At 31.8% G+C, this 14,333-nt stretch overlaps 3 protein-coding genes across 4 annotated transcripts; 2 read left to right on the top strand and 1 right to left on the bottom strand.

Annotated features, from left to right (window-relative positions):
- Positions 1-265: 265 nt before the first annotated feature.
- LOC123220378 (endochitinase PR4-like) lies at positions 266-2,405 on the top strand. Its single transcript, XM_044642580.1, has 2 exons — positions 266-982; positions 1,848-2,405. The coding sequence occupies exons 1-2, from the start codon at positions 316-318 to the stop codon at positions 2,249-2,251; spliced, it is 1,071 nt and encodes a 356-aa protein (XP_044498515.1). The 5' UTR covers positions 266-315; the 3' UTR covers positions 2,252-2,405.
- Positions 2,406-5,592: 3,187 nt separating this feature from the next.
- On the bottom strand, positions 5,593-9,873 carry LOC123219992 (2-(3-amino-3-carboxypropyl)histidine synthase subunit 2). The gene is made up of 10 exons (XM_044641977.1): positions 9,714-9,873; positions 8,869-9,092; positions 8,368-8,476; positions 7,809-8,151; positions 7,510-7,579; positions 7,217-7,284; positions 6,878-6,993; positions 6,674-6,780; positions 6,430-6,569; positions 5,593-6,285 (listed from the first exon to the last, which is right to left on the bottom strand). Exons 1-10 carry the CDS (start codon positions 9,792-9,794, stop codon positions 6,041-6,043), a joined length of 1,503 nt encoding a protein of 500 aa, XP_044497912.1. The 5' UTR covers positions 9,795-9,873; the 3' UTR covers positions 5,593-6,040.
- An 840-nt stretch (positions 9,874-10,713) lies between these two features.
- LOC123221327 lies at positions 10,714-13,808 on the top strand. 2 transcript variants are annotated; one of them, XM_044644153.1, is made up of 4 exons: positions 10,714-10,921; positions 11,002-11,233; positions 12,313-12,546; positions 13,302-13,808. In XM_044644153.1, the coding sequence occupies exons 2-4, from the start codon at positions 11,024-11,026 to the stop codon at positions 13,515-13,517; spliced, it is 660 nt and encodes a 219-aa protein (XP_044500088.1). In that variant the 5' UTR covers positions 10,714-10,921; positions 11,002-11,023; the 3' UTR covers positions 13,518-13,808. The 2 variants fall into 2 exon arrangements, with proteins under 2 accessions (XP_044500088.1, XP_044500087.1); XM_044644152.1 differs by having other exon boundaries at positions 10,715-10,882; positions 13,302-13,675.
- The last annotated feature ends 525 nt before the right edge of the window (positions 13,809-14,333 follow it).

Genomic DNA, 14,333 nt, shown 5'->3' with positions numbered 1-14,333 from the left:
TTTAAAATTATTAAATTATATAACGGCGCATTATTTAGAAATCCAATTAATATTCTTATAAGAACTAAAACCATGCATGGGTGAATATTAACGTTTTGGGTGTCATTGACAGTTTGTGGAACCAAAGCGGGTGTTTCAACCTTCAAGTAAAATATTGAGGGTGTCCTGTAATTATCAGTACTTAAATAAAAGCTTAAGTTATTTTCCAAAGCTTTTTAACAAGAAGCTCTACCACTATATATACCATCCTTTCACGCTTCATTTCAACACCACAGCTCCTTCCCTCAATCAAAATTTTCACTAAATTCCCCTAAAATGATGGAAATTTCCATCAATAAAAAAAGCCTTATAACAATTACTCTTCTTGTGGTTCTCGCCGGAGTTGTGCCAAAATGTGCAAAGGGTGGAAGTTGTGACTGTGGCTCAGACCAATGTTGCAGCCAATATGGCCATTGCGGCTATGGCGATTCCTACTGCGGCTACGGCTGCCAAGCTGGCCCGTGTTACAACGGGACGTATACCTACCAATGCAACTGCGGTGACGGCTTGTGTTGCAGCCAATACGGTTATTGTGGCTCTGGCGAAGCCTATTGTGGCTCTGGTTGCCAAGCCGGGCCTTGTTACAATGGCACTTATAACCCTTCACCTTCTGAGTACTGCAACTGCGCTGAGACTCATTGTTGCAGTCAATATGGGTATTGTGGCTCTAGTGATGCATATTGTGGCTATGGCTGCCAGTCAGGTCCTTGCTCTTCATCGTCAAACCCTAATAATGTTTCTATAGAAGCAGTTGTGACATCTCGGTTTTTCTATGGCATTGCTGGGCAGGCATCGGATAGTTGTCCTGGGAAAGGGTTTTATACAAGAAATGCATTCCTCTATGCCACTGAATCCTTTCCTTATTATGGTAGAGTTGGTACTTACACCGATTCTTTGCGTGAAGTTGCTGCTTCTTTTGCTCATTTCAGTTATGAAACTGGAAGTAAGTTCCACCTATCCCTCCTTTTATCATTTTGATCTCTCAAACATTTCAAAGATAAGATCTTATCAAATCAGGATTGAATTCAAACTGAGTTTGTTCAAACACAAAAATAAACTCAGATCAAATGAGCTCAAAACGAGTTTGGCTCAAGTGAACTTAAACTCAAACTCAAGTATAAAAGTTAAATATTATCGAGCTTGAGCTTTAAGGGTGTTTTACTCATTAAACTCATAAACTTAAAAGATTTTGATACAAATCACAAAGCAACGTTGATTTAATTAATACATATCAAAACAACATTATCTTAGTTATTGTTTGTTCGACTATAGTACCAAATTGAGTTTAAATAACTATGAGATGAGTTTAGTAAATTCAAATTTAATTTAACTCGATTTGAATCTAATTCAAACTTTAATTTGTTGCTTGTCAAATAAATTCCTCTACGAGGATTTATTGAATAGTAATATGTATAGATAACATCGTTGGCAGGAATTGATATAATTTCTTTTTTTCAAATTGTAGTGATCAAACTTTAAAATGACACTAAACTTTCATGTATTTTTTTTATTTAAATAATTAAACTTCTAAATTTTCCATTGAGGTTGCTAAATTAATTTTCTTACTTCCTAAATAAATCAAAACAAAGTACTCTAATTATATTTTCTCAATAGTTTAATATTAAAAAATATTAAAAATTTAGTCTATTTTATAGGAAAATCTGTAAATCGGTTTTCTTTATTAAAAAAAATAAAATTTTAATCCTTTAAATTAAAAAAAATGTGATAATTTAATACCTCTGAATATAGTGATTCCGACACATGAATGACATCATAATCTAAGTATTTTTGTTTATCTGTTTGTGTAGACTTTTGCTGTATAGAAGAGCCGCACGGTGCCTCTATAGACTACTGTGACGAAAGCTATACAGACTACTCTTGTGTTAAAGGCCAGTGCTACTACGGCCGAGGCCCCATTCAACTACAATGGAATTACAATTACGGTGAAGCCGGCGACGAAATTGGGTTTGACGGATTATCCAATCCTTCAACCGTCGCAAAAGACAACGTAGTATCTTTCAAAACTGCCATATGGTACTGGGTTACTCGCCTTCAGCCAAAATTAACGAAAGGTTTTGGGGCTACAATAAAAGCCTTTAAGCCTTCAGAGTGCAATGGAGGAAACCCTAGTGCCGTTAGGGCTCGTGTTAACCTTTATACTAAGTATTGCGACGAACTTGGTGTTGATCCTGGAGATTATCTCTATTGTTAGCCTGAGGTAAAAATAATGTGTCCTCTCAAGATTGAAGCAGGGTTAAAATTTTGTCTTCGTATAATTATTAACGAATAAAGAGGACTATTAACCTGGCAATACCAATTCCCGAGTTATTATTTTATAACACAAGAAGTGGAGACTTGTTCTTTAAGTATTACCTTTTGTATTGAACTATTTTTCATGAAGGTTTTTCATGATTATGTATGCATGAATAAATCAGAAGCTAAGAATTACATGTGTTTAAAATTATGATCAAGTTAGCATTTAAATAGGCTTGTTTATGAAATATTAAGAAAAACAAATAGCAAAATGTAAAAATAACCAATATAAGAGTACAAGTATTTACGTAGAGAATCCAATGTAAGAAAAACACGGGCAAATAATGAAGAAAAATTTTACTATAAATGAACGAGACAACAAGATGAAGATAACATTTGAGCTTTTAATCTTAGCTGCCCTTATTTAGTATAAATCTTTTTTTATCTTTACATATACTTTAATACAACTTTTATATATAAACTCTAACTAAAACATGTACTTGACACGAATAGTCACTAATCGTATTTTTATAATGACTCATATTTACACTTTATATAACAGGTTACTCTAGTATACAACAGCGTACTCACTCTGTTCAACTAGACTATCAAATGGATATAATCCTAACTATTGCATTTACTTAAATATATCAATCTAATACCTATCATAGATCTCTTTAAAAATTCACCTTTTGAATTCGTACTTCCTGAATTTGAATAACCTCTTACAGAATTCGAGTCACCATTTTTCTAAAACACTATCTTAGAGTTTGAAATTTTGAATCCCCTTTCACAGGTACCAAAATGATTAAATCACTTAATGACATATTATCAATATACCCAATTGGATACTAAAATATGGGTGCACATAGTATTGCTCATTAGAAAAACAAGTCCTTTAACATTATTAATTATTGGCATGGTTATCAATATCTATATCAAACAATATAATATAATACATGTGAAAAACAATACATATCTTAAAATATATCAAAAATTGATACGATATGATGGTTTATTATACAATATGAAAGATTTTATAGATACAAATCAGTATATCTTTTTGGAGAAACAATGACATGATAGAGATGTTTAAAAATTTAAAATTTCGAAAGTATTTGTAATATTTTCTAAGAGTATAACGTGACAATTAGATTTTTTTTATTATTTAAAAAAATATCCTAAAATAGAATATGATACCTTATATATAACCTAAAAAATTTGACTTTTAGTATATGATATAATACTCCAATTGTTAAAATGACTCAAACCGATCTTTTTTTTTAATTTCCAATATATTATATTTCCTCTACATTTCTTTTTCTTTTCTTTTTTTAATGTTAGACTTATATCTTCTAGCGATTTATGAAAGCTAGAAAGATTCAAATGTCACTTGGGTTTAACGATTTATGTAACGACTTATATCTTAAATGCTATTATAAAGTTTGATTTTGTCTTTATCAAAAGGCTAACCCACATGATTGCCCAATTAGGGCAATAATATGACATTTTGACTATTCGAAAATTTTTTATTTTTATGAAATTTTAATTTTATATTTTATGTGTGCTTGAATGGCAGCGCAAGCATGCATTTTTTTTCCCTTGGACTTTTTTCCCCCATGAGCTGAACACAAAAAATTCAAAGACAATAAGAGGTAAAATTCCTAATATTATAATGATATGGCGTACGGGGAGAAATTCATATTTCTAGAAGTAATAAATATTATAAAATTAAACAATAAAACCATGCATATATTTTTTTATATAATTTAAATATATAAATAATATAATATCACGTTATTAAATAATTTTAAATTAAAGATAAAATTATATTCAATCGTATGATAACGTATCATCTATTTAATCAAATTGTGTATCAAAAAAATGTACATATAGTATTACTCTAAATTAAATGTTAAATCACTATTTCCCACCCAAGGTTTGATAACATGATTTTCCAACCCTTTAAGTTTGGAAAACCATTTTCCATCTTTCTATTAAATCGGTCATTAGTTTTAACAGTTAGGATATTTATGTTATTTTATTCAATTATTATAATAAAAATATAATTAATTGATATTTTATTCTCAAAGTTTAAAATATTATAATAATATTTTTGTTAAACTAAATTATAAATAGTATATTATAAGAGAGAAAATGTCTTTTTTTTAACTTATTAGAGATAAGTGGATATTTTTCCTCTTTTGTTTAAAAAATTGTTATATTTATCTTTATATATTTTAAAAATATAATTAGAGCATCAATATTTTGTAATATATATTTACACCCCTAATTTATTGGATTTTGTTAAGTTATTTGAGGGCTTAATTATCATTTTCAAAACTATTGATAGCATATTGAAATTTTAAAATTTTAAAACATACCTAAACTTTTCTTAATTTTTAAAAACCCCCTAAAAATTTTTTTAATATGCATGACATTTTCAAAAGCTATATTTACCCCAAATACGATAATGTGTTAATGCCCTATTATCTATACTTGTACTAATAATTTTTTTTTTATTTAAAAATTATTTAATAAAAATTTTAAGATAAAATATTATTTAATTTGAAAGTTTTTTATCTTTTCAACAATTTTATAAAAAAATTATAGATCTTCATGATAATTTTAACAACCGACTAAAAATATGGCTTTTGTCAAACTTTAAGGTAAAAATATGTTATTTCAACAATTAGGTTTAAGTTGAGTTGTCACCTGATCAAATTGTGAACTGCGGTAATTCAAACAATTGTATTATAGTTCTATTTAGTTTAACTTTTAAAATGATTTTTCAACAAACCGTCCCTTTTTTTCTTGCATTTAATCAAAACCAAAATTGACCCAATCGCACAGTGTGGAATTGGAAGATCCAAATTCGATTCTACACACTTGTAAATAACAATAAAATTATGTATACACATTTTTTTTTAGATATAATTTAGATATATAGATAATATGTCATTACGTAATTAGATAATTTTAAATTAAAAATAAAACAACATCCAATCAGATAATGACACATCATTTATATACTCAAATTATGTACCAAAAATATGCACATATAGCATTGCTCAATAAATAAACTTGAATACACATACTTACACTTCCTAATATATAATCATATGTACGCATCTTCATTTGTGCTCTTCCTGGGAAAAAACAATTCAATAGTTGACCAATGTTTTAAAACTTGGACTAGATCAAACTGGCCAATCAAACTGCTCCGACTAAGACCCAGAAATTAGTTTAGTCTAAGTAATTGTTTAAACTCATATTAGTTAGGGAACTGGACGAATCACCTCAGGTCAATCCAATCAAGGTTTTGCAAAATTTAATTGCTGAACCCAAGACTCAAGCAATTGCAAGTAATATGCACCATACTACCAGACCACAATTCTGTTTCGGACTCAAACCAAGTTCATCTGGTAAGGTATATACACCACATACCTTACTTCAATGTACATTACTCTCACAGTATAAAAAACTTGACCAACACAGATGCTCTTGCATTAATGAATACCAGAGATCATCAAACAGGAAGGAAAACTTACTTCAAGGCCTTTGAACGAGACAGTTTAGCTTTAAATGCAATTTGCCGATCATTGAGCACAAGTCTGCCAGAGAAGACTTGAAATTTAACCAACAGCATCATAGGATTGCTGCTGTAATAAGTGTTAAATGCTGGCGAAACTCTCTGTTGCTTTTATCTATCCGTAACTTTAACCAGTGAAATCACCAACTTTCCTGCTTACTTTTTCTCATCCTCATACCCCGATGCCTTGCCACTTCTACCGACTATATATGGTTGTGGCGAAGAACCATCACCATTTATTTCAAGGCCATGATAAGATCGACCTATGAAAAACTCAGCTCCAGATTTGGCTGTTCCCTTGATGAGAGTGTTAAGATTTCCATCTTGCAATAGCAGAGCCTTCTCTGTTGCGGTCACTAGAGCAAGAGCTCCTTCCTTGTCTTGCTCATCGTTGACGTTTTCTGAAACAAAACAAAGTTATAAAAATGCAATACTTTACAAAAATAAGATTGTATATTAGATTCCCGACGAATTTGGAAACCTAAACTTGCACTGAACAGTCCTATCATTTCCATCTCAATGCCTCAACAAAATGTGAGACATACCTTGATGGTCGATATCTTCCACATATCCACCTCTGATAAAGGAAAACCTAGCTTCTTCTGCCTGATCCCTTGCCTCAACTGGTGAAGAACTAATCAAATCTCGAAATTCCATTGTATAGGCTCCTGTCCATTGACCTCCTCTAGAGTGAAAAAAAATAAATAAATTCAAACTTTGTGAATCCAAGGATTAAATCATGAAACCAAATTCTACGAATTGGTGAAGCAAGGAAATCTTAAACAATACCTGCTGAAAGCCAGCATAGCTTCAAATGGAGTTATAACTGGAGCGAAGAACTCTTTGCTATCCAAAAGAGCAGTTTGAGCGCAGGCAACAGTAATGAAAACATCACACTGCCGCATATGATAAATTTTCAATTAAAATCATTACTACCTCCAATAAAACGAACTTAAAACAGAGGAACACTCTTCATCATCTATTAAGACTTACCTCAGGAAAGTTTGCAAGTTTTGCAGGGTTTGGTCTTCCCATAGCAAAAGTATAGGTCTTTTTCCCTGCTTTTGTTATCAACTCTTTCATCTGATGAATCATATGAAGATAACCAGCTGCATCAAATAATAGCAAAATAACTAATTTGAGAATCAATTAAAAAGCACATGAACAAAGAAGCAAAATTACAAAACTAGCAATGATATTGACCCAAGTACTACCTATATACTTTTAGCTAGCTAGCTGAGCACGGCATTAACTTAAAAGCCTGTGTTTCAATACTTACACAAGTGTATGCAACATAGAAAAGACTAAAGAAACATAGAAATTTTAACATACCAACACCAAGAGTTCCGACCAAAATTCCAACAATGTTAGCATCCTTTGCTTTCTCCACCAGGTAATATCTGAAAGAAATCATCGCAGACACAGTGAACCACAGAATAATGCAAATATATATATGTATATATATATATATATATATATATATATATATATAAAAGGAAAGGAGTAGAAGAGATAGACTATATCTTTATTCTCTAACATGGAAATAGATAAGGTAGAAATTTCGGCAACACAAGGAAATAAATGGTCAAGTTGGTCAAGAATGATGAAATTGTTGTGAATAGTACCTACGCTTAAGAATCTTTAACTGGCGAGATACATCTGTCACCAGGCGTTCCTCTGCTGCATCATATCTGACTAAAACCAGCATCATTGACATTAAACGAAAACCGTTAGAGGGAAAAAATCATTATCAAATTCAACCACAAGCAAGGTAAATAATTAAAGAATCAATCACCCACGTAAACATTAATACACAAGGATGTGCACCACAGTTTTGCTAGAATATACATAAAAGCAGCAACTTTTTAAGAAGAGTAAACAAAATTTGGCAATAAATTTCATGACAAATATAGAAATTATCTACCTATTTCAGAACTGTTAAATGTCAATACAACATTTGCAAAAGCTGAATTGTCAGAACCAATCCAGAAAAGCATGTAGTCCTCCATTTTATGTCCATCTGGAATATTCCAGATCAAGCCTCCAATGGCATACCTAGTACCAGCTACCGCACTAGAAATATCATCAGCAGTACAGCCACCAGCCAGTTCATTGACACTTTTATGATTTTCCGCTGGATATATAACTGTAGACATAACATTAGCATAATTAATTTCTAATGGTCCAGACACATCAGAGCACGATGCTTCTTTCAGTGCTTCTCTAATGTGAGGTATTGCATGTGCATATTCCAGCCCATAAAGGACCTGCACTTCAAAAGAAACCAATAATTATTACAGGAAAGGATTTTAATAGGCTATTCAGCCAATATCTCAATACATCACAAAGAAAAAGTGTGCTATTCCAAAGGTGGACTAGAAAAAAACACATTGCATTTTCATCTTTGACACTTGTTTATTGCACATTAAACTGAAGAGCCAACTCAGAAGCCAAAAGAGAAACTCTCAAATAAAGAATCATACCAAAATAGGTTTTCCATTTGTTGAAGGATTCTTTGATAGATTCTTTACACAATTGGGTACATTGACGGAAGCCTTTCCAAAAACAAAGAACGCAGGAAGTGTTGAAGTCCTGTGAACAAAAGATATGCCATTTAAAGAAAACCATATGAAGTAGAATTCAACATTATCAATAGCACAGAAAAAACTAATGAACTAAATTGAATTGCCACATTCACAAAAATCAATGCTCAGCAGTTGAAGAAAATACACCAGTATGCAAACCAAAATAAATTACATTCAAGTTCTTCAATTAAAGCGGGGAAACTATAAACTCATAACCCAGTCCTCTTGTGCCTGATATTTTCATCCACTGATTTCATTTTCTAACTAGACAATCTCAAGTTCAATTAAGTGTGCATAAAAATAAAAAAATTAAATATAAATTAAAAAAGAATTCCAACACATATTTTCATTCATAAGAATACATATAACAAAAGAACAAATTATTGTAAGAATACTCACGGGCTAAGACATGTATGTCCATAATGTATGACACAATCAGCATTAATATGAGATGCTCCAATCTCATCAACGCAACAACTACCAAAAGTTGTGTCTGCCATCACATACAATCCAACATCTTTGTTATCCCCATTTTTTTCTCCCCTGGAATCTCTGAGAGACAAAAGCTTAGACTTTAGAGCTTGGACTACCCTTGTTGCATCCTTCAGTAAATTATCCGGGAACTATAAAAAAAAATATAAAATAAAAATCACATAAAACATATAATAATCATGACACGCTAACATATTCAAAAAAATTTTTAATGCTCACACAATCCAAAATTTGCTCAATTTAAACCACTCAATATCTTTTCAGACAATTTATAATCGACAAAACCAAAAGTCAGGCTTCATGTGTTCATCATGCTCGTCAGAACCACCATGTCTCAAATTATAAAGGTATAAATCTGCCCAGTACAATAGCATTAAAATCATGTACAGCAATGTGATCTTATGGAACAAATACTTACAACTATCCAACTAATATAACAATTTGCAAGCACGTAAAATTACACTTTTACACTTGTTTGTGAAATTATAGTATATTTTTAAAATTTAAGAAAACAGAAAATATTCTCCATCTGTTTGCGAGAAAATTACATCAGAAAAAGCAATAAAACTTGCAAAAAATTTCAACATTCACTAAGAAAGCGCAATACTTTAAGGCAAAGCATAACAAACTGGCTCAATTGATAGTCTTTTAATCTCATTTTAATTGAAAATTATTTAATTTTTTCAAAAATTACGCGCGAGAGGCCTACAAGGGTTTTGTAAATAAATAAATAAAATTAGAATACGAGTTACCTGCAAAGCGACTCTAGTGAACTTCCGACTGTGAATGAAATCGGCGGTGGCAGAAATCTCGTAATTTGCTTCAAATTCCATGTCCGTAAAGTCGCCGATGTCTCTCGGTTCCTGGAACTCAAGACTGGCGGAAAGCAGAGAAGAGCGGAAAGCTTGGACAGATCTGGAATTAAGCTTTGTTACACATATAACCAGATCGAAAAGACGAAGATAACCCTAAAAATTAGTAACAATTACCATTAGCATTTAAAAATGTTAATTTAATTTCATATACCATAATATAATTCAGATAAAAATTTGCAATGTAATAGTAATTAAATGTATAAATAAATATTTAATTATTTAAATTAAGAAAGTATTTAACAGTACTAAAATATTACAAAAATTTTAAAATAAAATTCGATTTAAGCAATATTATTGAATTGGAGTTAAATTTATAAATAAATTGAGTTTCAATTAAATTTTTATTTAAAATTAAATAAAAATATTTAAAAACCAAAATAAAATTTAAAATTATCCCAATGGAAGAGCCTCAACTATAAAAAAAAAATATAATTAACCAAATAATAATTTGGCCATATGAGTTTGGCTCGAAACTTGGATTTTAAATATTTAGATTAAATTTCAATAAATTGTGATCGATTTGAATTAAATTTTAACTACTCTTTGATTGATCCGAGATAAACTCAAATTATCATGGTTTTAATTTAATTCAAATCAGATCTACTTTTAATTATTAATAATGGGAATGATAATACCATCATTATTATTGTATTTACCTTCTTTTAATAATATACTTAGCTCAAATAAGAAAAACTGATAGAGAAAAATGACTTCAATGTTGTGATACTACTCAACCCCGACAAAGTTGATGAATGAGTGTTTGAGTTTAAGTTTGATTCGTTAAAATTGAACATAAATTTTCGAATCGACTCGATGGTCAGTCCTTTCACCGCCTTAAGCGGAGACTATTTATACCAATTTTCTTCAATTCGATGTGCCTTAACCAGGACTTTTAACATCATCCCTTCACTTCTTCTCCGCACTCAATAAGACAAAAAACCCAAGAAGTTTCTAGGGTTTCAAATAAAAATCAAAACAAAGAATAAATAAAAATAAAAACTTTCAGGATTACTCTCTTCAATTTCAACATTCAGATTCCATTTCATGTGCGTACTTCCAGTATTTCTTAATCTTATTCGTTTGATGTCAGTAACTCTTTATCAAAAATTAGAATTTTTTTTTATTTGTTTAGATTTAATTAATTCATTTTTGTTGTTGTTTTCAGTGTTTGTTTTTGTTGTTGAAAGATGAGTTGCATTCAGGGAAATGGGTTGTGCAAGTCTGGTGTGGTTCTGCCGAACAGGGCTGATTTGAGGAGCGTGCCGTGCAAGACAAGTAGGGCGTTGGTGACGCTGAATGGGACGACGTCGTACCCACTATTCATGCCTCGGTTGAGAGGGCGGCAACCACGAGGGGTTGTTTGCGTTCTGGGAGGCAAAGACAAGTCAGAAGACGAGGTAAAAAAGATGCCCCTTTAGTTTTAGGATTTGTGGCTGTGGTCGTGGGTGAGTGGTGATTTGTGAGTTTTTATAATGTGTTTGATCGAAGTTCTCAAAGAAATGAGAGAATGGATATGTGTTTCTTGAATTCTTGTTCGTAGTTTATGTAGAATTCATCCATTACAATATTCATGGTTCATTTTCATTATGGTGACGTTCGTTCCAAGAAAAGTGATAAAATTGTTTGGCTTTCTCACGAGAGTCCCAGTCAGTGCACGTGTCAGTTACGTTGCTTTCTTAGTATCATTCATCCGCCTCTTGGATGCCTGGGTGGGGTTCCTGAGGTCCTCCTATCTATTTTTCTTAACCAGAAGCCATTCATCTGGTTATATTGATTCTAAAGTTTTGTGTTGAAGATTTTGAGTGTGAAGTATATGTGGTATAATCTGTCTTTCTTAATGCTTTGTGATTGTTGAATTGCATAAACTTAGGATGTTTGAGCTTGGTTTAGAAATAACTATATTTCGAGTTCTTCTTGGAAATAATCCACCTAAGGATTTTCACATTTAGCCTCATGTTCACACGAATGGATGAAAAAATTATACTTGACATGTTAGACATTAGTGGCATTTTACATGGCTGTTGAAGGTCACTATTTTTTTGGGTGTATTTGTTCAAGAAATATCAAAGTTGGCTAGCCATGCATAAATATATTGAGATGATTATTTTTTTAAATATCTCTGTTTTCTCGTCTTTTTCGTTGAAAATACCAAAAAGCAATTAGTACTGTATTTCTACCCAGACAACTAAACAGTTGGTTTTTATGTTACTTTATTTTTTACAGCCACTTGCTCCCTTTTTGCAGTCATAAAAGTTTTGATGAAATGTTTTGAGTGCTGTCTTTGTGGTGTTTTCATCTTGCTATAAAAATGACTATATTGGAGTTGAACTTTGTACACAAAAAGACTAACATAAAAGCACATCATTGGTTTGTCTTTTTATTGGTTTAAGTCATGGAAGCCACTATGTTGATCTGGAAACATATACTATGGAATCCCTTATCCTAGTGTATTTCATTTGTTTATTATTTTCATCAGAAACATCCATGGGAAGCTTTTGGAAAAAATATGGGAAATTTGAAGGGACAGTCAATTGAGGATTTGCTTCGACAGCAGATTGAGAAGAAAGAATACTATAATGGAAGCGGTGGCAAGAGTCCGCCACGTGATGGTGGTGGTGGTGGTGGCAGCAGCAGCGGTGGAAATGGTTCTGGAGATTCAAGGGATGAAACTGGAAAACGGATATTAGCAACAATTTTCGTCATACTCGTGGTAAAGTGATCTTTTTCCCCTTTCTTCTTCTTACTTTTGTTCAGTTGTGTTGGAAATCATATTAAGTCTGATCTTAAACATCTTAATTATACTGCATTGAAATTTCAAATGCTTAAGAATATATCTACTGTATGTTTTTTTTCTATATAATAATTTACCTAAAGTGCAAAAATATACTGCAATTAGTTTTAAGATAATAATAATTGAGGGGAAAGGTGCAGATTTTGGAAGTATTCATTGTCCTAAACTGCAATGATCCGAGCTGAAAACAGTGCTTATTCTAGTAACTGATGTTCTGCATATTAAGGCACTTCAATTGAAACAATATATCGAAAAAAAAATTGAGAACAGCTGGTCCAAAATTAATGCGATAATGTATCTAAGCCATATATAATACAGATCTGTGATAGACTGCATGAGGTTTCAAAGGTTTAAAAAAAATGAAATAGAAAATAAGTAGCAAAGGTTTTATTGTTGTTGTTCAAATTGAAACATGTGTATTCTATTTGTTGTTTAATACTCGTTTGTGAGCATTTTATGGTTCATTAGTTTTACCTCTTTTTTACCGTCTTAGTGTTGCAAGAAGCATCATTCAATTTACTACATTTTTTCTGCTATATGGATCAGAACATATTTTCTACTGTAACTGGCCTTCTGTAAGAAAAATTATTTATATTGATTAAGTCTCTCAGTTCAGAATTGGTCTGTCCCATCCCATATTTATTAACATCTCTTACATTATTCTTATGTTGCAGTACATTTGCTTCATAGATGGTGTTGAGCTGGTTCGGTTAACAAACGATTTCATAAAGTATCTCCTTAAAGGAAAAAAGAGCGTCCGCTTGAAGAACACTATGTATAAATGGGAAAGAGTCTGGAAAATCCTGACAGAGAAGGTTTGTGAGAAGTTTCGGCAAGAGACGAACAACTCAGCATGGCTCAACTGTCCCAAGTATAGGCGTCTTCTTTGATCTTACATTCTTTACAAAATGCTACCCAGTGATCGAACATGTTTGCAGAGTCATCCTTCTTGTAGTTTTTCAGTGTTCATTTCCCGGTGCACCGTGCAGATTGTCTGCAACTGTGATATGGAATTAGTTTTAATACTTGATTTGTGTTCTTTTTGAGATGTTTCAAGAGACGATCGATTTAGCCATCATGTCAACAGAGAAAGTTTCTTTAGTGCGCCATATGGTAGAAACCAAATTAAAATAATTGATGTGTGTATCATCAATTTATAGAAGAGTTGAGTTTGCATAAAATGTTATACTTGCAACATTATTTTAATACCATTTATCATAGACCTATACTGGGGTGGATTAAAACCCAGTCAAACAAAAGTTTGTTTAAACTTTATTTGAATTCAGAATGGTCAATTTGATATTAAGTTTGTCTCACTGGAACTGCTTGAACAGACAGCTCGATGACATGGGAGAAAAAAAAGTTGTAAAGATTACTCATAGCCTAATTCACTTTCAAAATTCCAAGATTATTACCTTAAAATTTAAATATAGACATTATTACCTTGTAAGACAGTTTGCAAGTTTACCCATAATCCAACAACAATTAAGGGCTGAGAGTCACTTACTCTTCCCGAGTTATTAGAACTTAAGAAGTGTGAGAGTCTTCAGTGTCAGGAGCCTACCTCTCACTCATCAATGTAGCTTTACAGCAAGCCTGCATTGCAATCAGTAAAAATTTCCTCAAGGATCGCAGCAATTGAATGATGCTTCTAGCTCAAGGAATTAGCCCTTAATTTTATTCCCTGAAAAAATATTTAACAAATT

Source organism: Mangifera indica, chromosome 7 (genome assembly GCF_011075055.1).
Source record: "Mangifera indica cultivar Alphonso chromosome 7, CATAS_Mindica_2.1, whole genome shotgun sequence".
Classification (NCBI taxonomy): domain Eukaryota; kingdom Viridiplantae; phylum Streptophyta; class Magnoliopsida; order Sapindales; family Anacardiaceae; genus Mangifera; species Mangifera indica.
This window is presented reverse-complemented; position numbering and strand designations above follow the sequence as displayed.

Bases quoted from the DNA above. Each gene is read 5' to 3' on its own strand.
- LOC123220378 (XM_044642580.1), top strand. From the start codon at position 316: ATGATGGAAATTTCCATCAATAAAAAAAGCCTTATAACAATTACTCTT. The intron at 983-1,847 runs GTAAGTTCCACC...CTGTTTGTGTAG, and splicing joins TTTCAGTTATGAAACTGGAA to ACTTTTGCTGTATAGAAGAG.
- LOC123219992 (XM_044641977.1), bottom strand. From the start codon at position 9,794: ATGGAATTTGAAGCAAATTACGAGATTTCTGCCACCGCCGATTTCATT. The intron at 8,152-8,367 runs GTATGATTCTTT...TTTGAAGTGCAG, and splicing joins CAAATGGAAAACCTATTTTG to GTCCTTTATGGGCTGGAATA. The intron at 6,286-6,429 runs GTATGTCTCACA...GTTTTGTTTCAG, and splicing joins GGAAGATATCGACCATCAAG to AAAACGTCAACGATGAGCAA.
- LOC123221327 (XM_044644153.1), top strand. From the start codon at position 11,024: ATGAGTTGCATTCAGGGAAATGGGTTGTGCAAGTCTGGTGTGGTTCTG. The intron at 11,234-12,312 runs GTAAAAAAGATG...TATTTTCATCAG, and splicing joins AAGACAAGTCAGAAGACGAG to AAACATCCATGGGAAGCTTT. The intron at 12,547-13,301 runs GTAAAGTGATCT...CTTATGTTGCAG, and splicing joins CAATTTTCGTCATACTCGTG to TACATTTGCTTCATAGATGG.